The sequence below is a fragment of the Mchenga conophoros genome, linkage group LG3, assembly GCF_057382185.1.
Source record: "Mchenga conophoros isolate Kocher_MC1m ecotype Shallow Benthic linkage group LG3, M_conophoros_male_GT1.1, whole genome shotgun sequence".
NCBI classification, from domain to species: Eukaryota; Metazoa; Chordata; class Actinopteri; order Cichliformes; family Cichlidae; genus Mchenga; species Mchenga conophoros.
In genome coordinates, this window is record NC_140528.1 from 7,786,222 (window position 1) to 7,810,856 (window position 24,635).

Consider the following 24,635-nt stretch of genomic DNA (forward strand, 5'->3'; position numbering starts at 1 on the left):
TCATATTAGCTTCAATGAGGATTTTCAAATATGTTTTAAACTCATGCTCTGTGAGAGCGGACGGAGAGGAACTTACCACAGCGAAAGCTTCATTGCTACTAACGATAGGCTTAGGGGGTAGCCCGTTTACCAGTAGCAGACTTCCGCAGCGGATTTTCAAAATAAAAGTTCCAAAATAAACCCATGGTTGCGATCCCAAGTTTAACAGGAATTTAACAACAACAAAACCATATCCATTCTTTTACATCGTTACACTTGCAGACGGCATCCTTCCTGAAAATGTTCTTCATCTTCCTAAAACCAGAACTTTTACATTGGTGCTGAAGTTCTATATAAAAACAGCCTGAAATACAAAGTGATGTTGTGCACTGATTACCTCACACTTTCCATGTTTCCTTCTACAGAGGAGTGTCCGCCTGAGTGTTTTGTCTGATCTGTTGTTGATCGTCTCATTGACACTGCATGCAGATCTGACACCAGGGCTGGACTGGGACAAAAAATGGTCCCGGGCATTTTGACTGGAGATCGGCCCCCCAGGTATTAAAGGAAAAACCATAAAGCCTTTGAATGAAAACAAACGCTGTTGTCACAGTGATGGACGCTGTCTTGTTGGTATACATGCATCAGTCTAATAAACTTAAACCTGCACCATCCTCCCTGTCCTGGTATTCTAAACAGGAAGTAGACTGTTGGTCGAGTTAACCTCCTGAACATCTACAACACACGGTGGAAACCTGACATTAAGACAGAGACTAGAGGTGAGACATGATCATTGCTGATTACTGATGACAGATTTAGATATGTTTTCATAAACCTTTCATTTGCCACATCAATAAACAGCACGGCAGGGCAAAATATGTTTTCTAACATGGCAACCTTTAAAAAGTGAAAGGAGACAGAAAGACAGGTGAGAAAGAATCAAACGGACTTTTTGATGCATTTTACACACAGTACTGGTGCAGAATCTAGAAAATGTGGGAAACACTGGCATCATATGCAGTACTTACTTCTGAAGAAATTATGATGGGACCCTAAAAAATGACTATGTACAATAATGGATTTCTATACATTTTACATCAGATGAAAACGTTTGTTGTAAGATTCAGATAATTATTTATTAAAAGTGAGACATTTTAAATGAGAACAAGAAAGAAAAGTATTTCTTTGTGCCCCCCTCTCCCTGTTAATGCCCTACCTGCCCCCCTGGCAACACTTTGCTAGACCCGCCCCTGCACAGTTACCAGCTGTCAGCTACACAAAAAGGATCCTGGTGTTATTTGTCTCTCAGAAACAGTTCATAACTTCAACTCATTTTTGTTTTGTCATGTTTTGTTCTTTACATTGTCTTTCTTCTATATAATTGTTAAACATTTAATAAATATGTCTACAAAAAGATTTTAAAAATCAGACATTTCACACAGACACCCAAATGATTTCTGACTGATGAAGGGGGCTGAAGGTGCCCTGCTCTTGCCCAGCTTCTGCTGCTCTCTCCCTGCTCACTGTCAGCAGCTGGCAGCCTCGGTCCTGCCTGAGACTCTTCATCTATCAGTGCCAAAGAATATGGGAAATAGCAACGCACAACATGCACATTACAAAACAAGCACATGAATCAGCATTACATTCATTAGTGAAGTGCTGACGTTCGTTCCTAAACTTTGGGCCTTAATTAACATCACTGTGAACTAATGTTTGCTTTGCTTCTTAACCAGTGAAGCAGCGAGGGGCTTTCTGAGGTTCCTGCTCGTAAATGCCCAAAATGAGTCGAGTATTTCTCTGCAACTACAAACTCTGTTTTCATCAGAGGTGTAAATATTACAGCACTGTGTCAGAGTCACTGAGGCTGGAACACAGAAAAAGGAAGTAGATGTATTTATTTTTAGGCTTTATTGCCTGGAACCACTTTAAAAATATGCTTTGGGTCACAATTAACTGCAGAAACCAGGAATCCACATATGAACATTATCTGTGCAGAGATTTATGCTTCTGAAGGTAAACAGTGAAAACTTGCAGCACTAAATGCACAGATAGCCAGGCGTTTCACATTTTGGGACCATCTGCCAGTTTTCATTTCTTAGGTATTGAAGAGCAGAAATGATTGAATTTTATTTACATGCTTAAAAATGTTTGCTTTTGAATATTATTTGAAGAATTACCCACACACTCAGGCACTGTGGGCCTGTTTCCCTTTGCACAACCGAGTGTTGGAAACGGGCCTTTTCTCTTTAAACTCTGAGGGGCTGTAACTTTGGCTTCTATTGGCAGATTTGCATGATTGACCCTCTTTTTAAAATAGTTTTAGCCAAGAGAATCAAGCTAACATCACTGTTTTTACGTCAGCTCACGTCACACGAGCTGTTTCAAGAAAAGTCCTCCTGTCACACAGCAATGCCTACATGAATCACACCACTCTGCTTAAATAATAATAATAATGTTTAGTGAAGCAGGTGAAGCAAAGGGCTGCTTTTAATAGGCTGGGAGACCCAGGTGTGCTGCTTTAGCTGCTGAGCCTCTCATGCTAGCCTCCATCTATAAGCTGGGATCACAGGAGCACTGCAGTCCTGACTAGATCAAGGATTGTTATTCATGCAGGTGACAAAAGTTTACATTCACAGAGTCATAGGATTGAGCCTGGTTTGAAAAGCAGCTGTTTAATGCAGCTGCTTAGAGTTCACACACAGTAGAAGAATCAGACTTGAGTCACATTTCAAACACTGGAAAAATACTCAGCAAGTAACAATGAAAACAGCACAGACTCAGTATATCCTGTTCAGTCCTGTGTTTGATATGAATGTGCTGTTCAGAGAGGATCTCATGTCCTCTTTTACAAAGCCTTTGTTTCATGATGTTTGTGTATAAATGAATGTAGGTGTGTTTCTAAGTGTGAAGGAGCCCTGGGAGAAAAGACTGAAGCTTGTGCCAAAGAACAAACAGGAAAGAAAGATCAGCATTAATGAAGACGAGCACAGAAGGAGCCCAAGCACGTGTTGCTTTTTCAGATTTCTCTAAAAGTGTGTGTTCATTTGTTCCATCCTTCACAACAAACAACAGCTGACAGACACACATGCACTCTGTGTCACTTCACAGGGGCTGATGAAAGTGGACACAGTAAAGGGAGAGCTGGACCTGCTCTACACATCCTGCACTCTGTTAACAGACTTTATTCTGCAGCATCAACAGATAAAAATATATGAAGATATAGAAACGTTTAACATTGTGACTGTTCACATTAGTGAAGCTGTTACTTTGCTGCCAGGTGGGAAAAGAAGCCTAAAGCTGAGTCTGATTAAACATCTGCTGCACCAGAGAGTTTCATGGCCCTGCTTTATCCTGTGCTTGCTGACCACCTCGTCCTGAAACCTCTTCATCATCCTCACAGTTGTGTGAAGAAAGAGGGAAGCAGGTGGAAACCATCTGTGCTGCTGTGTTCACTTGTGTGTGTGCGTCTATGGTCATATCTAATGTGTACCTACAGACAAACACAAACACCTGGCATTGCACAAGAGTCTCTATGGAGCAACCTGCAGATGTCAGAGATGTGATTAGAGGGTAAAGTGGACTAGTGAGAGCATCTATGTTGTTGTTGTCTGCTGGGGGACAGCATCAGCTCCAGAGATGCATCAGGATCAGCAAACTAATCTGCAAGGCTGCAAGTGTCACTGAAGGAGTTTGAGTCAGTGAGGGACTCAAACTCACACAGCTGCTCAAGAAGGCTCAGCAGCTGCTGTATTTCCTGAGGAGGCTGAGGAAATTTGGTATGTTGGCCAAGATCCTCAGCAGGTTCTACAGCTGCACTGTGGAGAGCAGCCTGACAGCTGCATCACTGCATGGTACGGCAGCATTACTGCACAGTTATTTTTTTATCCTTATTTTATCTTTTTATTTATTCTTATCTTGTTCTTTTAACCATTATCTAACTTGGCATTGTGCACGGTGTGTTTAGATTCAGTTTAAATTCAGGGACACGGAGCCCCTGTTGATCCTCTACCTAATCACACGAGCCACGGTGTGAGAACGGGTGTGGGTCACAATCAGCCAAGGTTTTGGGTGAACCCATTGTGAGATCTAGCCCCACCCCATCATGTGATTTCCTGTGATCAAATGTCCCAGGATGTGAGTGGGTGTTAAGACGTCCATGTCCCTCTTCAAGCAACTTAAAGAAGTCCAGACGCTTTTCTTTCCAAGCTCCTTCAACAACATCATTCATAGAACAGCTTCCAGCTTCTTTTGCTCGGCTACAGTTTGGATGGATTTGCAGATGCAACAAGACTAAAATGGTTAGGGTCAGGAGGTCAAAGGTCAGAGCTCCTGTGGGTCTGAGGGCGGCCTCACGCTGGAGAAGGATGAAGGAGTCTGACCTGAGCCAGTGTTTGACATGAACACATCAGCACTGCTGTCAGTGAGCCTAACGACAGCCGTTAGCATCATTTCAGTGTTTCAGTCATAAAAACACTTCCTGTCTCTGTGGTGGTTACAGTGACATCATGCAGTTTGTGCTTTGACCTCCAGAGGGCGACAAATCAGCACAGACAGAGAGCTCCATTCAAACTTTGCTGCCATCAGGAATAATTCTTCAAATATAATCATCAGTGTTTGAGCAGTTATGATATCAGGGACAATCTAGACATGTGTGACAATACTGAACATGTCACATGACACACCTCAAACATCATGTGATCCACTCTCAGTCTGCACTTTCATTCATGACTTCAACAGGTTGAAATGAGCTTTGAAGAAACATTCAGTGAAATAAATCTTTCATGGATTCATGTGAGCAGCAGATGAACTTTGTACCAACAACATCTTCAATAACAGAGTCTGAATGAAGCTCAGGTGTTGATGCTGCTCACTGATTGGACGCTTGCTTTCAGCTCTGCTCTCAGTCTTTACTGCACAGGTGAAGGTAGAAAGTGTGACTGGATCTATAGACTGGAAACAGAGAAACATGCTGAACATTTGAAGCTTTGCAGCAGAAATGTTCATGTTACAAATACAGCAGAGCTGATCTGGGATCAGTGTGTTCACACCTGCAGCTACAACAAGGTTTCATGTCTCCACACGTCAGCATGTGAACTTTACTCTGACTCAGTCTGAGCAGTCAGACGGCATATTTTTAAAGTTAACACATCAGCACACACAGAGCTGAGCCCCTCCCACCTGTGCTGAGTTTCAGGTGGAGCCCCGCCTCCTTCCAGGAAGCAGCTCACCTGTGTGTCCGTGTTTAGTGTCCAGGTGTGGAGTGGAGCTTGTTGTTGGTGTGTGAAGAAACTGTAAGTTTGCTTTGTTTCCTCCTTTAACAGTTTGTCTTTAGGAACTTTACTGTTTGTTCAGCTCGTGTTTGATTTCTTCACACAACAAACTGTGTGTGTTTGTATTTCCGGTCTCTCCATTAAAGTCAGTGTGTAATGTTTCCTGGCTAACATCAGCTGTGTGCAGCTTAGTTCAGCACAAATCTGCCGCTCCATAGTTCACGGTAACGGACTCACAGCTGGACCAACGAGGCCGAGTGTGTCCGCCACTCTGAGCTACGTTCGTGTTTGTGTACTTGTAGTTTGTACTTTGAGTTCACTCAGAGCCCACAGAGGACGCAGCGTACGTGATGACGTCACAGCCCTTTACCTCCTTTACTGTCACTGTGATTAATGTTTACACAGGAGACACCTGCAGAGCTCTGACGCTGAGCTAGCACACAGCATGCTAACACTAAGCTAAAGCTAAGCTAACACTAAGCTAACACTAAGAGTTCTTACAGACACGAGTTAAAAAGCTGCTTTTAGTGTGTGATCAGAGTCCAGGACTGAGAGCAGCAGCAGAGCTGATGGATGATGAATTACTGGATGGAAGAAGCTTCTCATTAGCAGTGAATCAGTGTGTGTGCAGTTCTCTGCAAACTCAGCAGCAAGAATTAGTGTGAAGCTTTAACTCTGCTGATCCTCTTTGAATCCTGGATCAGCTGAAAGGTTTAAAATGTTGTTCACACGTGTTGGACTGACTGAAGCTTCCAGTCACAGTGAATCAGTGTGTGTCAGTGAATGCATCGTGTGTGCTTCAGGCTCCATCTAGTGGACTGATAGCAGAGCAGCTGATGGCAGCTTCCTCTGCCTCACACTGCTGTCTGACTGCATCCAGCTGACACTGAGATGAAGCAGGAAAGAAGCAGCTGATATTTGGACAGCACACATGATGAAAGGAGGATTTCAGCTGATGTGCACATGAATGATTTGTGTTTCCTCTGCATGTAGAAAGTGTGTGTGAGCTGAATTGAGCAGCATGGATCAGTGTGAGGACAGAGAGGAGGGAGTCCCTCCCTCTAAAAGCACTCTGTGTGGGGAACATGAGAGCCAGACCAAAGCGCAGAGGTGAGATGACCATCTCTAACTGTCCATGACTCTTCTCCATGTCACAGCTCAGCACTCACATCACTGCTGCATCATTATTCACAGGAACCAGCCTGGACCTCCACCCAGCTCTGTGTCCTTACAGAGTGACCGGTCTAAACATCTTCCCATTGAATTTAAAGTCCAGCCTGTGTCTGCTACAGAGAGGTGAGCTGTTAGCAACATGAACTCTTTGATTAAACTGCTTGATGTTGTTGGATATAAACTACAAACACGTCGTTCCCTCAGTCCCATTTAAACTGTCTTTTAAAACAAGCCTTTGGTTTCTAAACAACTGAAAACCCACTTCAGCAAACAGGAAGTGATCAGAGCGTCCGTCCACTTCCTGTCAGGCCCTGCAAACATTTCATATTGAAGAAAAGTAGTTGACATCTCACATTTTTACTCCACCACATTCAACCATTGTGACATTTTACAGCATGAAACTCTTGTCACATGACTCCTGTTATGTTATAGAGTCATGTGACCACCAGGGAGGGATTTGTATGGATGAAACACATTCAAATCAATCTGATTCATCAATGGAAACATTTTTGGTGTAAATGCAGCAACACTGAAAACGCTGAAGATAAAAACACAACAGATGAAATATGAACAAATCGAGGCTTTGAATACACGTGTGTGTGTTTGAGACACAGAGATAAATGGATTGTGTGTCTGTCCTATTGCTGCGTGAGGGTTTTATTGTAGATTTTGTGCGTGTACACTTTTGACCACGAAGGTGTTGAAAGGGAGTAAAACCGTTGGAGGCACCAGAGTGAACACTAGTGCTGTCAGTAGATTAAAACATGACTAATTAATGACACAATCTTCTGTCATTAATCCTGATTAATCACAATTACTTGATCAATAGCTGCAGTTACATTTTTCCAACTTTATATTTAAGCCTGTAACAGACGTTTACACCATATAATGAAGTCAATGCAGAATAAACACAAAGAATGTTAAACGCTTCAATTCAAAGAGACTTTGAATAGTTTTCAGTCTTTAACTCAGCTTCTCTGCTGTAAATACAACTTTGTAACAAACATATATACTAAAAGCTAAGTGTGCACTAATATATAATAATATATAATCTATATTACTGCTGTTAATGAAAATGTTTAATCAGACTCATCACAGGGTTACTGTGGATTAATTTGGATTAATCACCATTAAACATCATTTTTAATGTAAACGAATCAAAGTTCATTTCATGAGCAAACAGACTCGAGAGAAAAGGGCAAATTTACACACTTAACATGTTTATTGAACATGTAAACATTGATAAACCTCCTGAATGAGCCGACCCCCCCAGGGACAGTCCTGCATGCTAATGATGGGCTCTGCTCTGTACCTGCAGGATTCTGTCAGCCACAAACTCCTCAGCTGATCCTGAATCTGAGCCCATCTGTCAAACAATCATTTTCTTCACAGGTCTGTGGAGGTGGCACTGATCCTGCAGCAGTCTAACACACTCTGTCACTCTTCTTCAAGTCTTTGACACGAGGAACCAAAACTATGTTATTAACAACACTAACAGGTCTGCAGTTTGTCCACTTGGCAGTTGTGTCATCAGTGCTTTGCATTGTTGTGATATTTTAAGCTGGAAGTGCTTCGGTGAAAAGAAAATTCCTTCTGTCACGATGTGCAGAGTCCTTCATGTTGGTCGTTGTTATTTTTTTGAAACATTTCAGGGATTTTGAGTCGTTCTGCTCTCCAGATGTGTCGTGTTAAAGGTTTTTATCATGTTAATCATGATAACAGATGAACCCCTAACCCTAACCCTACATGTTAATTTTGACAGCACTGGTAAATCCTTTTTAATGTTCTTCTGTCAGATCATTGATTAGACTCGACTCCAAATACGAGACTCAGAAAACTCAAAACTCAAATCAAAGCAATGAGAAAAGGACTTCTTCTGTTAGAATGAAAACATATGGAAGTGGTCAGGTTTCAAACACTCGATGAATCTACTGCACAGTTACATTCAGGGACCTTTGGCCTCCTGAGAGCATTAGTTGATGGTTCATCACAGTTTTCTCAAAGTTTCCTCTGAGCTTCTGCAGCATCATCACTTCCATCACTGATGAAAGAAAGTTCATAGAAAACAGAAAATATATCTTCAGAATCTGAGAGTCTAAAACTTGACAGACTTGATTCAGATGAAGTTATTTGAGCAGAAACTCCTGGATCTTTATCCTGTGTTGATCTAATCCTTCATGGTTCCTCCACAGAGTGGACCAGCAGAGCTCAGAGGTTCCCAGTGGTCAGTCTGCCCAGCAGCATCAAACACAGCTGGACTCCATATTTATGGTCTGTACATGTACAACAACTACTTTATTATTAATAATAATGCATTTATTTATAGGTCCCTTTCAGAACACCAAGGACTCTGTGGACTAAATGACCAAAAGAAACAAACTTTGAAATCAGACGGTGCAAATGTGATCACAGGGAAACGTTTTAAACATCGAGGCTTTAAACAGAAACCAAAGTGAAACAGTTTGTAGTCGAGATCAGTGGGAATGAAGCTGAATAACTGTTTCTTCAATAACTTTGAGCTCTTAAAAAACAAAAACTAGCTGAAAGTCTGGCTGCTCTTATGAAAAGTACAGAGAAATTATGGGTCGCTCAACACTTGTGCACAATATAAGAGTTTAAATAAATCTAAAGAATAACTCAAAGTCCTACAATCATACTGATAAAGTCATCTACAGCTAACTATCCAAGTGGATTTGTTTAAGACAGCTCCATCTGCTGGTGGCCCTCTGCAGGTGCATGAAAGGGGCGTGTTTATATTGAAAGTAGTAGAGAAAGTAAACCCCACGGGAAGGAGGAGGACTCTCAGCAGCTTCCAGCTCATATTCAGGCATTTGACTTCTCACTGAAAGCAGCAAGTTTGAGTGTCTGTACCTTAGTTAGAAGAGATAACATGTCAGTAGTAATTAGAGTTGATTGAGCAATGCTGTCCTTGTAATGTAGTTTATGGTTTTTATGGACAAGTCCAGTTTTTCTGTAGAGCCTCTCAAGTTGGTGACAGCAGCAGTGGAAGTTCACGTGTAAACCAGAGCAGCAAATCAGGTCCAAATGTGTTGTTCACAGTGAGTGGGATCATCATTGGCTGCTATGTTAACCTCCTGCAGCAGGATGTCTTTGGTCAGAGAATGGATAGATCACGAAGTCATTGTTGAGTTTAGGGAGACAGTAGACGGTTGGAGGAGGTTCAGCCAGTTGACACACAGTAGATAAAATAACTGAAGGAAGGAGCAGACACCTGTATGACTTTCCACCTCTCACATAGATTATTGTCCCTGGGCAGCGCCACAGGGCTGGTAGATGTAAACAAAGCTGGAGGAGAGGATTTATTCATCTGAGAAAAGTCACAGAGTTGTGTCTTGATGCTCAATCATCCAGGTACGTAAATCCCAAAAAGCTTGATTCTGTTCATCTGGATGTTTTCAGAGGGAGAAACGTTTCATCATCATCAGGTGACTTCTTCAGTCTCAGCTGACTGCAGGTTTCAATCTTATAAACAGGACATTTGTATGACTGAAACCAGCCCACTGAAGGAACAATGGGCTGGGAGGTCAGTTCATTGATCATTGGTACGCATATTGTCAGGACCATTGATCAATGGTTGTTGATCAATGGTCATGAGTCCAGTTCACAGAGAGCTGGGGAATGGCTGCAATCACAGCATGTAAGATGGTGACAGTTGTACCCTTGGGCCCCTCCTCCATTCAGAGATGGTCTTTCCTTTTCACATAAATGGCCTCCTTGACTCCGCCCTCAAACCAGCGTTCACATTTACTCAGGACCTTCTTGATGTGAAGTTCTTCTGCTTCGCTGGCTGCTGTGTCTGTGGGGATGGTGTTTGTTCTGTGTTGTAGCGTCCTGATGACGCCCAGTTTGTGCCCCAGTGGATGATGAGAGTCAAACCTTAAATACTGATCTGTATGTGTAAACAGAGTGAACCTTTAAGACCAGTTGTCTGTACGATCAACTCAGTCACCTGAAACATCTCCAAGTTTCTGGCTTTGATCATCAACCTGTTGGTAGTTCAGCTCTGAACACCAGTGAAATGTTTCTCCCACTGAAATCGCTGCATTCATATGAACAGCATCAACGCTTTGGGATCATGGAGTTGTGGACAAAGTCTCAGTTAATCAGATAAAGTCAAACCTATAATTGGTAAAGAGTTCGTGGATGATATGCCCCTTGATCGTAAAGAAGTGGATGTTGTGTGGACTAAAGTTCAGAGTGGTGGGTCATTCATAAAGTATTCTGTTCCAGCTGCTGGAGGACAACATCATCACTTTTGTGAAGAACGAGCTGAAGAAGATCCAGAAGGCTCTGAATCCAAATAAGCCCCAGTGCTTGGAGTTTCAGAGGGAGGATGATGAGCAGAGGAGAAACAGCAGAGAGGCATTTGTGAAGATCACAGTGGACTTCCTGAGGAGAATGAAGCAGGAGGAGCTGGCTGACCGTCTGCAGAGACGTAAGAGGATTTATCTAAAGATTTAAGCTGCTGGATAAATGAGAGACTTGTGACACCAGTGTGTTCAGTCATTTCTCAGTGGGTCAGAAATTGTCATCAGCATTTTGTAAAATATGATTGTTAAAGTTGTATTTTTATTATTATTATTCAGAACTTCCAGCTGCTGTTTGTCATCGTAACCTTAAGTCTAAGCTGAAGAAGAAGTTCCAGTGTGTGTTTGAGGGCATCGCTAAAGCAGGAAACCCAACCCTCCTGAATCAGATCTACACAGAGCTCTACATCACAGAGGGAGGGACTGCAGAGGTCAATGATGAACATGAGGTCAGACAGATTGAAACAGCATCCAGGAAACCAGACAGACCAGAAACAACCATCAGACAAGAAGACATCTTTAAAGCCTCACCTGGAAGAGATGAACCAATCAGAACAGTGCTGACAAAGGGAGTGGCTGGCATTGGGAAAACAGTCTTAACACAGAAATACAGCCTGGACTGGGCTGAAGACAAAGCCAACCAGGACATCCAGTTCATATTTCCATTCACTTTCAGAGAGCTGAATGTGCTGAAAGAGGAAAAGTTCAGCTTGGTGGGACTTGTTCATCACTTCTTTACTGAAACCAAAGAAGCAGGAATCTGCAGCTTTGAAGACTTCCAGGTTGTGTTCATCTTTGATGGTCTGGATGAGTGTCGACTTCCTCTGGACTTCCACAAAACTACAATCCTAACTGACCCTAGAAAGTCCACCTCAGTGGATGTGCTGCTGATAAACCTCATCAGGGGGAAACTGCTTCCCTCTGCTCGCCTCTGGATAACCACACGACCTGCAGCAGCCAATCAGATCCCTCCTGACTGTGTTGGCATGGTGACAGAGGTCAGAGGGTTCACTGACCCACAGAAGGAGGAGTACTTCAGGAAGAGATTCAGAGATGAGGAGCAGGCCAGCAGGATCATCTCCCACATCAAGACATCACGAAGCCTCCACATCATGTGTCACATCCCAGTCTTCTGCTGGATCACTGCTACAGTTCTGGAGGATGTGCTGGAAACCAGAGAGGGAGGACAGCTGCCCAACACCCTGACTGAGATGTACATCCACTTCCTGGTGGTTCAGGCCAAAGTGAAGAAGGTCAAGTATGATGGAGGAGCTGAGACAGATCCACACTGGAGTCCAGAGAGCAGAAAGATGATGGAGTCTCTGGGAAAACTGGCTTTTGATCAGCTGCAGAAAGGAAAGCTGATCTTCTATGAATCAGACCTGACAGAGTGTGGCATCGATATCACAGCAGCCTCAGTGTACTCAGGAGTGTTCACACAGATCTTTAAAGAGGAGAGAGGACTGTACCAGGACAAGGTGTTCTGCTTCATCCATCTGAGTGTTCAGGAGTTTCTGGCTGCTCTTCATGTCCATCTGACCTTCATCAACTCTGGACTCAATCTGATGGAACAACAACAAACAACCTCCAAGAAATCTAAATTATTTAACAAACCAAACCTACAATCTCTCCACCAGAGTGCTGTGGACAAGGCCTTGCAGAGTCCAAACGGACACCTGGACTTGTTCCTCCGCTTCCTCCTGGGTCTTTCACTGCAGACCAATCAGACTCTCCTACGAGGTCTGCTGACACAGACAGGAAGTAGCTGGCAGACCAATCAGGAAACAGTCCAGTACATCAAGGAGAAGCTCAGTGAGAATCTGTCTGCAGAGAAAAGCATCAATCTGTTCCACTGTCTGAATGAACTGAATGATCGTTCTCTAGTGGAGGGGATCCAACAGTCCCTGAGATCAGGAAGTCTCTCCACAGATAAACTGTCTCCTGCTCAATGGTCAGCTCTGGTCTTCATCTTACTGTCATCAGAAGAAGATCTGGATGAGTTTGACCTGAAGAAATACTCTGCTTCAGAGGAGGCTCTTCTGAGGCTGCTGCCAGTGGTCAAAGCCTCCAACAAAGCTCTGTAAGTAAACATGTGATCAGGCTTTTATCTATAACATAAACAGTGTAATGTGTGATGGGCCCTTAAAAACTTAAACATATTTATTTACATGATCATCAGCACTAAATACAGTATATTATAGTTAATGTTTGATAGCAGCAGTAAATGTCAGTGTCTTAGACATATATGGACTTCAGCTTTAATCAAAGTCATATCCAGAATCATCCTGTAAGTAAACTTTATTTATACAGCAGCTTTCACAGGTGAAAAACCACAAAGTGCTTTACAACAGAAACAGGCAATAAAAACACAGAAGATAAAAACATTAAACAGCAAACACTGAACATCATACAGCCTAAAACTAGTTAAAGGCCACTCTGAATACTAGAGTCTGAATAAATGAGTTAGTGGGACCAGTAACAGCCTTTAACTGGAAGATCTCAGATGTGAGAAGAGCTGTAGGATTGTAGAAAGTCAGAAATATAGACTGGGACTAAAAGTAAGGACTAAAACTTTAAATAAATCCTAAAATGAACTGGTTACCAGTGTGAAGAGATTAAACTGGAGTAATGTCCAGTCTGTTTCATGTGCTGGTTAAAAGCCTCGCAGCATCATTCTGTACTGACTGAAGACGTTCAAAGTCTGTGATGGAGCCATAGGTGATCAACTCCCTCATTCCTCCTCTGGTCTTATTGCTCAGCTGAAGAGGAGTTCACTTCTATATGTTACAATCAGCATCACCAGTACAGCTCCAAGGATCTGCAGCTGCTGGCAGATTCAGTCATGCATGCTTGATTGTTTTTCAGTCTCTCAGGTCAGATGAAGTCATATTCTTTATGAATCAGCATAAGAAGTCAATAAAAATTCAAAGCAAATCAAGATAAGCGTTTATTCTTGTTTTAACAAATATATGAGCGAGAGGGACCTTTTTGGTCTAAAGTTATAATCATCTGCCACATTTCTAATCTCTTTACTACGTGGACTTTTAAAATATTTTCTGTTCCCCCAGACTGAGTCTCTGTAACTGGTCAGAGAGTTCATTTAACTTGTCATTTGATAACAGTTTGTTATCAAATTACAGTTTTTCAAATTGTGTTTTTATTTTGTTTTTTAGCCTGAGTGTCCCTGATCTCTCAGACAGAGGCTGTGAAGCTCTGTCCTCAGCTCTCAGCTCCCAGTCCTCTAGTCTGAGACAGCTGGACCTGAGTAACTCTGACCTGCAGGATTCAGGAGTGAAGCTTCTGTCTGCTGGAGTGAAGAGTCTACACTGTAAAATGGAAACTCTCAGGTCAGGATTTAACATTTTCCATTGATGATCACGTTAAACCTGATTTCTATTACTGCATAAACAGGAAATTGATTTTTAAAAAAGTCTTAATGTAGAAATTAGTGTCTGGGGTTTTTAGTGATATTTGTTTACTTTCTGTCTTTCATTTGCAATGAAATGTCCCATCTGCTCCTGAGTCCAAAATCTTTATTTTAGCAGTGCTTCATCCACCAAACCTTCTAGTTCGATTCCTGTATGCTGAAGGTTTTTACAGAGCTGTTTGTTCAGATATCAGAATTTGATTTTCAGAAACATTTAGTAATAAAAATATGATCAATTGATTATTTCTGACTGAAAAGATGAAATATACAGGGAGTGCAGAATTATTAGGCAAATGAGTATTTTGTCCACATCATCCTCTTCATGCATGTTGTCTTACTCCAAGCTGTATAGGCTCGAAAGCCTACTACCAATTAAGCATATTAGGTGATGTGCATCTCTGTAATGAGAAGGGGTGTGGTCTAATGACATCAACACCCTATATCAGGTGTGCATAATTATTAGGCAACGTCCTTTCCTTTGGCAAAATGGGTCAAAAGAAGGACTTGACAGGCTCAGAAAAGTCAAAAATAGTGAGATATCTTGCAGAGGGATGCAGCAGTCTCAAAATTGCAAAGCTTCTGAAGCGTGATCATCGAACAATCAAACGTTTCATTCAAAATAGTCAACAGGGTCGCAAGAAGCGTGTGGAAAAACCAAGGCGCAAAATAACTGCCCATGAACTGAGAAAAGTCAAGCGTGCAGCTGCCAAGATGCCACTTGCCACCAGTTTGGCCATATTTCAGAGCTGCAACATCACTGGAGTGCCCAAGAGCACAAGGTGTGCAATACTCAGAGACATGGCCATGGTAAGAAAGGCTGAAAGACGACCACCACTGAATAAGACACACAAGCTGAAACGTCAAGACTGGGCCAAGAAATATCCCAAGACTGGTTTTTCTAAGGTTTTATGGACTGATGAAATGAGAGTGAGTCTTGATGGGCCAGATGGATGGGCCCGTGGCTGGATTGGTAAAGGGCAGAGAGCTCCAGTCCAACTCAGACGCCAGCAAGGTGGAGGTGGAGTACTGGTTTGGGCTGGTATCATCAAAGATGAGCTTGTGGGGCCTTTTCGGGTTGAGGATGGAGTCAAGCTCAACTCCCAGTCCTACTGCCAGTTTCTGGAAGACACCTTCTTCAAGCAGTGGTACAGGAAGAAGTCTGCATCCTTCAAGAAAAACATGATTTTCATGCAGGACAATGCTCCATCACACGCGTCCAAGTACTCCACAGCGTGGCTGGCAAGAAAGGGTATAAAAGAAGAAAAACTAATGACATGGCCGCTTGTTCACCTGATCTGAACCCCATTGAGAACCTGTGGTCCATCATCAAATGTGAGATTTACAAGGAGGGAAAACAGTACACCTCTCTGAACAGTGTCTGGGAGGCTGTGGTTGCTGCTGCACGCAATGTTGATGGTGAACAGATCAAAACACTGACAGAATCCATGGATGGCAGGCTTTTGAGTGTCCTTGCAAAGAAAGGTGGCTATATTGGTCGCTGATTTGTTTTTGTTTTGTTTTTGAATGTCAGAAATGTATATTTGTGAATGTGGAGATGTTATATTGGTTTCACTGGTAAAAATAAATAAATGAAATGGGTATATATTTGTTTTTTGTTAAGTTGCCTAATAATTATGCACAGTAATAGTCACCTGCACACACAGATATCCCCCTAAAATAGCTAAAACTAAAAACAAACTAAAAACTACTTCCAAAAACATTCAGCTTTGATATTAATGAGTTTTTTGGGTTCATTGAGAACATGGTTGTTGTTCAATAATAAAATTATTCCTCAAAAATACAACTTGCCTAATAATTCTGCACTCCCTGTGTATTTGGTCATAGTGATATGACTCATTGCCTCACTTAAACATAAAATGTAAACAAAAATTCAAAACAATAGATTAATACAAAACAGAGTTTGACTGTTGAGCTTAAAGTGAGCTTGAATGTTATTCACTTCCTGTTTTATTTTGGTAGTTATCGTCTCTGATTTTTACCCCAACATTGTCTACATTAATTTCAGCTGTAGAAGGTTTTATTGACTGTTTGATTTGTCACTTTTTTTAACTAAAATTGTTGACTTATAAACTATTGCTTAAAATGTATTTTCATTAAAATACCAAATAATTTATTACTTTATCATCTAATTAGATTATAATTCTGTAAATAAGAGTGATAGTGTGGCCTGTGTGGGTTGTCTTCAGGTTCTCTGCTTCCTCCCACAGTCCAAAAACATGCATGCTGGGTTAACTGGAGATGTGTGATTGTGAGCATAAATGTTTGTCTGTCTAGCTCTGTTTCTACCTGGCTACATCACCGTTACTGATGCTGAACCAATAACCTGGTCTGGACCAGGTTATGTTCAGAGTTTTTGTTTAAAATCAGCTGAAGCGCCTCATTTTCACTGATTCTTTCATTTACAGAAAGCTTTAAGTGAGATATAGATTCAGTCATATGTTACTAATATTACTTTTAACCTGAGCAGTGAAAGTCCGCGGTGATCTGAAAATGATGTGCCGGGAGTTGTGCCGTTCTCTGCGGCTTCAGTGACCCTCGAGCTCTCGACTAGCTATCGAGTTGGTGGGTAACAGACGTCGCTGAAAACGTCGAAGCACTTTTGCACTTTTGCACTTTTGCAAATATGCGATATCTTGATAAACCGAGCAGATATTTGAAGTTTACACACCCACATTCTCCCCTGAAAATATGTTAAAAGTTTATTTTGTGACCCAGGAAGATTAATAAGAGTAATTTTAAAACTTAGTAGCGGTCACCATTACTGGAAACTGGAGTTTGGCTGGGCCGCACTATGAATTCTGGGATATGGTAGGCCACGAAGGACACACCCGACCCATCTTTCAAATTCGGGGAAAAGGAGGACGCATTTGTCGGCTGCATTCAGAGGAATTTGGACAGCCTTCGGTGCGTCGCTGTGACGTAATCGGTCTACAAGTGTGTCCTCAGGAGGATGCAGCCCATGAATTTGGACACACCGAGCCTGCGTGCTGGTAGCACCTTAGCCACAGCTCGGGTGTGGAGGAGAAGCTGAAAAAGAAGGTTTTCTAGTTTGTAAGGAGGAAAAAACTGAGAGGACTAAGTGAAAGAGAGGCTGGAGAGTAACACAGAGCAGCAATGAATGCTGCTCACACAGTTTAGACAGTTTAGCATCAAATGTTCTAGTGAGTTAGCTCCCAGCTAACTAGCATAGCAGCTAACTAGCAGAGCAGCTAACTAGCAAACCAGCTAACTGCACCCACAAGCTGCGACTGCGTCTTTCTAACAAGAGCGTCAGACACTCAGACTGGTTTTCTTTGTGGATGATGATGTGTTCTCACACTGATCCTTCATGATGATGCTGTCATCCACCCACTGCTCCTGGTGTTGCCAATTCCTCAGTAAGGAAAATCGCTATTGGCTGTCCTAAAAGTCGCTGGAAGTCGCTAAATGATGTCATCGCCTAAGTTGGATAAATGGTCATGCTAATGTAATTGTAACGTTACGTTGTAGGAGAGAAAAATAACATCGTGGAAGAGACATAACGTGAGTAAAAAACGTCCTTGAATGCATTTAAATAAATAAATCATAGTTCTTTCTGTAACTATTACAACACTCTCACCACATTTGTTAACAATTCTCTCAACAAATGTGTTTTTCCTCGTTCTTTGTTATCCAGCTGCGACTTTGAGTATAAATGTGTCATAAACAGGATAAAGCAGTGCAGGTTCAATGTAATCAAACCTCAGACTGAGTTCAAAATCATCACCTGTCCCTGACACCACGTCAGCACCAGAACCATGATGTGTTTACTCACATTTAAAAAGGTGGAGGGCAGTGTGAATGGACTGTTGTCATTGGTCTGAATGTGCCTCTATAAACATGTGCTCTTCATTATTGATGTTTTCCTAATGAACAGAAAACGAGACTTAATAAAATCCTTCTGACTGTTGTTGGAGCAGGTTGGGTCCTGGGTTTGAGTCCCCCACTGAACCACAGGGGCTTCTAGCTTTGTTTCACAGTGTATAGAACAACAAATAAAACCAAATCACAAAAAAACACATCAAACTTTGAGGGTTGAACCAAGGATGAGGAAGCAGACTCGGCCCCAAACATCTGGATATATGGATGGTTACCAGAGCAACCACAGCAGTGTGCTCTCAGTATATTTAGTTGTATAAAGGTGTTTGTGGTGTGTTGCAGCTGAAGCAGCCTCATGTATGTTGACACAGGGAGAAAATAGTGTGAGGACACTGTTCACAGCAGTCACAGCTCGCTGCCTTCAACAGTCTCTTCCTTCCTTGTTTGGATGTCACTGATATCATCTTCTGCTCTCACACTGACCACCTGTTGAAGCTAACATGCTAACATGGAAGCAGCAAGTATGCCACCTGTGGCAGCTGAGGTCACGTGACCTGAGTGTTTGAACCACACGTTGGAGCAGCGTTTCCAAACATCTTCACTTCAGAAGCTCCAAAGTGTGGAAATGTCACTGTGGAGCGTCTCATCACTATCTAAGAGATTTTCTTGCCTCTGCAAAGCGAAGCTTGCAAACAGCACCATAGTTTGTCAATCCCAACCAATCAGAGCGCTCCTTATGTCACGTCACATGACTCGTGTGTTTTCCTCTTTGATTAGCACCCAAAGAACTAAAGAAAGGCTAAAAGGACGTTCAGCCAATCAAATCCCTCCTAGCAACAGGAAGTCTAGAGAGGAAATGGAGCAGAGAAGGAGAATCACCAGTTTAAATGTCTGAGTTTTAAACTGGTGACCCTCTAAAGAGGCTTTTATTGACTCTTTCTGTTTTCTTTACAGCTTTTTTCACCATTTAAACTGTTTAATATCAGATTTAGAAATAACTTTTGGACAGTTTTTCTACATTTGCACTAAAATGAGACATAAATAATGACTTTCTGACTTTACGTTGGACTAATCTAACGACTCAGCCTGGCTATGTTGGACTGGGTGTGGCAGCAGCTCCCAGTTTGAGTTCAGGAGACAGACGCCCTCTCTACTTTGAAGATCAGCTTCAAACTTTCCTTTTTGATAAAGCTTATAGTTCGAGCTGGATCAGGTGACCCTGAACCATCCCTTAGTTATGCTGCTATAGGCTCAGGCTGTTGGTGGACTTCCCATGATGCTCTGCTTTCTTCTCCCCTCTTTTCACTCCTGATGCTTTTATATGTCACTACTGCATGTCCTTAACTTTTGTCTCTCTGTTTTGTTCTTGTCTCTCTGAGCTCATCTCTTCTCTTTCCCCTCACCCTGCAACCAGTCATGGTAGATGCTCCTCCTGGAGCCTGTTTTCACTGGGAGGATCTTTGTGTCAAAGGGAGTTCTTCTTCCCACCATCACCAAGTGCTGCTCACAGTCGATTGTGTCGCGAAATCTATCAATGTAGAGCAGTGAGACAAACCACGGAGGCCCCAGAGAAGTGCAATCAAACGATGAGTTTATTAACACACAGGAGAAAACAGGAGATGTTGTGGACACTTACAAAGCAGTGGGGTACACGCCCCCCCATGGCGTCAATAAAAATAGTCAGAGTAAAATAGGTTCCAGACATTAGTCACAGTTAATGGTACATCTTGTACATCTTTAATGGCTATAAACAGACACAGAACTTCTCTTTTCTGTAACACCTTCCATACAAGGTAATAAACTTCAAGCCCTCAGGGTCTCTGGGGCTAATTATTGACTCTGGTCATCTGTTGCCAAGTAGAGTAAAATATAGTGAGACACCAAATGAGTTAAGGCCTCAGGCCTGACACATTCCTAGATTATATGTGTTATATGTATTGTAAGCATGCATGCAATCATCCTGTTCTAGTTTCCCTCAGCATGGATCACCTGGACAGTCACGCCAGTGAAGCTTAAGACCCTTAATGAACCGAACATCAACTCGACATAAGCACAAATATGCAATGTGTATGAAATACTTCTGACCGTACTTGTAATAAAAGTTAACATAATGGAAGGATCCTCAAATGAACATGTTCAATAGACAACTTTAATGCAATATCAATACTGTGAGAAATATTATTAGATGGAATAATGCTGTAAAGAACATTATTAATGCAGTTATAATGATGCAGATTATATGGCAGCAATAAAAGAATTTCTGTATCTCCACAATTGTCTGATGTTTGGGACTTTCTCTCTGATATTGGAGGCTGTTACCTTACACTGTTAAACAGCTTCAGATGACTGTTGTTGTCCATTGGGAATTGTCACTTTTAAATAAAGTTACATTGAATGGATGTAAATGGATAGATGTTATTGTGACAAAGAGAAAACGATTGTTGACAGATTGATTGTTGTTTTGTGTGTCTGCAGTCTGTCAGGCTGTCTGATCACAGAGGAAGGCTGTACTTCTCTGGCCTCAGCTCTGAGCTCCAACCCCTCCCATCTGAGAGAGCTGGACCTGAGCTACAATCATCCAGGTGATTCAGGAATTAAGCTGCTGTCGGCTGGACTGAAGGATCCAGGCTGGAGACTGGACACTCTCAGGTATGGAGAGAATGTCTGATAGAGGAGGAAGAGCTGGAAACATTTCCTGTGTCCTTCACTCACTTCCTGTTTGTTTCCTGCAGATGAGACATGAACAATCACACATGCAGGAATATTTTCAGGGACAGACACACTAGTCTAGCTGGATAGTTCATGGATATTTATGTAGGGGTCTCCAAGGAGTTTGTTTGCAGGAACATTTAGGTCACAGGTGTACCTGATATAGATACCAGTGTACCTAATAAAGTGTCAGCTAACATTTGGAAATGGAAGCTAAAATAATGACAAACTGTACATTCACAGCTGAATTCACAATAAATTCACAATAAATTTGTTCTCAAGTGCACATTTTTCTGTTATTGTTCTCAAACAACAGAATGAGAATGAAATTGATTCTAACAGGGCCCATAAACTTTACTAACTAAACATTACTGTGAGCAGCTCCTCCATCACTTCAAAACTGTCATCAACACCACGGACATACATTGGGAGCTGGGCAGTGTCGGTGATGTCTGTGGTCTCATCAAGAGCGACTGAGTATACACTGAAACATTTGGCTTTCTCACACAGTTGGTCATAAATGTCACTTGACAGGTCAGAAATGCGATCTGCTGCGGTGTTGGCAGAAAGGCTGATGTTGCTAAACTGACCTTTCTTTCCCGGACAGACTATATTTGCAGCCTGCAATATGCACTTTTAGACAAATGCACCTTCTGTGAATGGCTTCCCTGCTTTAGCAATCATCTCACTAACCACGTGGCTCCGACTGCTGCATTATTCTCTTTGGTTGCTTTCTTGGAGAAATCTTGCTGCCTCAGTAGATCTGTTTTAAGACTGGCAACCCGGTTCGCTCTCTCGTCTCCCTGGTATTTTGCATCCAGCTCAGCATGTCTAGTTGTGTAATGACGTTTCAAATTGTATTCCTTGTGCAGCGCAACTTTCTCTGTACAAATAAGACAGGTCGGGGTGCCCCTGTGCTCAACAAAGAAATATTGCATTTCCCACTTTTCCTGAAATTGTCGGTGCTCATCACCAACCTTTCTCTTCACCGCAGGCTTTGAAAAAGACATGTTTGGGGCTATGTGACATTTATAATTCTACTTGGTGTCACTGTCGCATTGAAGTTTCAATCAAGCGTTTAGCCGACGGACGGGGAACGTCTCAACGCGTAGAGAACGTCATTTCTGCTTCTTTTTCTTGCAACCGTAGCACGGCGATCGGCAGATAAAAAGCCGGTAGCAGTCTCCTTTGTTTCTACGCTCGATGTTCATGTCTTTCATGACGACACGAACACCGTGGCATTTGCAGATGGTAGAAAGTGCAGGGATAGCGAGCGCAAAAAAGGCGACTGCTCACGGCGCCGGGCTGTTGTTACAGGAGAAAGAAGCGGAAATGACACCGTGACATATAACAAATAACATCAGCTGTTTCTGATGTTAGTTGTTTTGACTGCTTTTACATTATATTGAAATATATGTAATGTTCATGTTTGCTGCAATGCAAACGCAGTGATGCAAATAAAAACATGGAGCCACAAATTACGGTGCGACCCTATAATTAGTCCGGGTTACCGGGGACTGTTGTTGCTGATGAACAGGTGTCGCTATGTGACTGCAGACTAAATTGGGCTGCATTGAGTTCATGACTTTTCTTTTATCCCGCCGCCTACGCATCATTGTGAGAGTTAATATGAGATCTCTCTCTGTGGAAAATAACTTTAAATCCCACTGACGTGTGTATAAATCTATATACGTATAATGTCCCGCTGGGCAGCAACTTAAAAAAACAACTTTTTTTGAAGTGTTGTGAACGCAGCGCGCTGGGGCGAATGTCGGCGTTTGCCCAATAGAAAGGAGGAAGCCAGCCAGGCACAGAAAGAAAGAAACACTCCAGGGCAACGCTGCTGGAACTTTGACTCATTGAGAAATGTTTCCCTGCTTGCATCAAGCCCGGCTGGTGTCCCCTGAGATCCATATCCCACCCTGATTGGTGGGTTAATTCAGCTCCGCCCACAACACTGTAAAGTGTCATACATTATCAAACTAACATTACATTTTCATATTAAGGTGGGGCCAAAAACTATCGTCCTGCGGGCCGCAATTGGCCCGCGGGCCACGAGTTTGAGACCCCTGGTGTAGGAGGACACCTACTCTGTGTCTGGTTAAGTATAAGAGCCCTTTGTTAGGGGGACCGCTGGACTCTTAGCACCAGCTTTGGGGTCACAGGGTCACATCTGGAACACACACACACACACACACACACACACACACACACACACACACACACACACACACACACACACACACACACACACACTATGCACAGACTGGTACTCTTTGTTCATACCTGTGTAAGACGTCATAATGAACTTGTGCATATTCATGTAAGCTCAATAAAGAGCAGTGTTACGAGGGAGCAGACGAGAGCGACTGAGGTCAAGTGAAGGAACGGCGCTGTCACAGTTCTCTCCCTCATCAATTGTCTGGTTCCAGCGGTGGGTCTGTGCTAGACGACCCATCACCAGCTTTTTCCACTGGTTACCAGTACGTGGTAGAATCCACTTCCAGATCTGGTTGTCTTTAAATCTGTGAATGGATTGGCTCCATCTTATCTCTCTTTAACAAAAGAATCCAAGTGGAGCCCTCAGGTCTGCAGATAAGCAGCTTCTGACCAGAACTAGACGTAAAAACAGAGGTGAGCTTTATCGATGGCTGCAGCCAAACTCTGGAACAGTCGCCCTTCACATCAGGTCGTCACCAACACTGGACATTTTTAAAAGCCGGTTGGAAACACATTTGTACTCTGTAGCTTTCAATCCTGACCAGTCTTTATATTCATTACTGTGTATGTTTCCTATTTTCTCTCTACTCTGTGCAGCACTTTGGCTCAAGCTGTTTTTAAATGTGCTGATAAATAAATGTAGATTTCTTTGAATAAAACAGTGGAGCCGAGCTTTGAGCTCAGTGTGTAACAGTGTGTGTGTGAGAGCCATGTAATGTCCATGTGTGCATGCTGACTGTGCTGCTCTGACCCCCCTCCTCCTTTCAGGGTGGAGCCTGCTGGAGTCCGATGGTTGAGACCAGGTCTGAGGAAGTGTAAGTGTGTTTTTAATGGGATTCATGAAAACAAAGCAGCACACATTCAACCATCTTCATCATGTCAGGAGTCATCATCAAAGTGTCAATCAATGAACAGATGATGGATCAATAACTGCAGCTGGATTGTGTTTGTTCTCTCCATCAGATTCCTGTCAACTCACAATCGACACAAACACAGTGAACACAGAGCTCCAACTGTCTGACAACAACAGGAAGGTGACACGTGTGGAGGAGGTTCAGTCATATCCTGATCATCCAGACAGATTTGATGTTTATGAACAGCTGCTGTGTAGAAATGGTCTGACTGGTCGCTGTTACTGGGAGGTCGAGTGGAGAGGAAACGTTTATATATCAGTGAGTTACAGAAGCATCAGAAGGAAAGGAGGCAGTGCTGACTGTTTGTTTGGACGCAATGATCAGTCCTGGAGTCTGATCTGCTATAATGATGGTCCTCAGTCTGTCTGGCACAATAACAGCTACACATCCATCTCCTCCTCCTCCTCCTCCTCCTCCTCCTCTGTCTCTAACAGAGCAGCAGTGTATGTGGACTGTCCTGCTGGCACTCTGTCCTTCTACAGAGTCTCCTCTGACACTCTGATCCACCTCCACACCTTCAACACCACATTCACTCAAACTCTTTATCCTGGGTTTATGTTCTTGTCTCGTGGTTCCTCAGTGTCCCTGTGCTGAGTGGAGTGTAAAGAGTGTCTCCTGTTACAGAAACACTCTGACTGTTGAACAGATAGTTCAGTCTGTACATGTCTGTCTCTTTCACTCACAAACACGTTTTCAGATTCATGGATTCAATCAGTTGATGTTTGAAACTCTTCTAAATGATTCCTTGTAAACTTCT

General features: G+C 42.6%; 1 protein-coding gene across 2 annotated transcripts in view; it reads left to right on the forward strand.

Annotated features, from left to right (window-relative positions):
* Positions 1-6,266: 6,266 nt before the first annotated feature.
* LOC146577138 (protein NLRC3-like) overlaps positions 6,267-24,635 on the forward strand; it is a 291,287-nt gene continuing 272,918 nt past the window's right edge. The window contains exons 1-7 of one of the 2 annotated variants that reach the window (XM_085268127.1): positions 6,267-6,359; positions 6,444-6,545; positions 8,615-8,693; positions 10,674-10,878; positions 11,030-12,830; positions 13,924-14,097; positions 20,511-20,703. In XM_085268127.1, coding sequence (XP_085124253.1) covers positions 6,271-6,359; positions 6,444-6,545; positions 8,615-8,693; positions 10,674-10,878; positions 11,030-12,830; positions 13,924-14,097; positions 20,511-20,703 — 2,643 coding nt within the window. In that variant the 5' untranslated portion in view covers positions 6,267-6,270. Of the gene's footprint in view, positions 6,360-6,443; positions 6,546-8,614; positions 8,694-10,673; positions 10,879-11,029; positions 12,831-13,923; positions 14,098-20,510; positions 20,704-24,635 lie in introns of those variants that run through there. The other variant, XM_085268128.1, reaches the window with a different exon arrangement.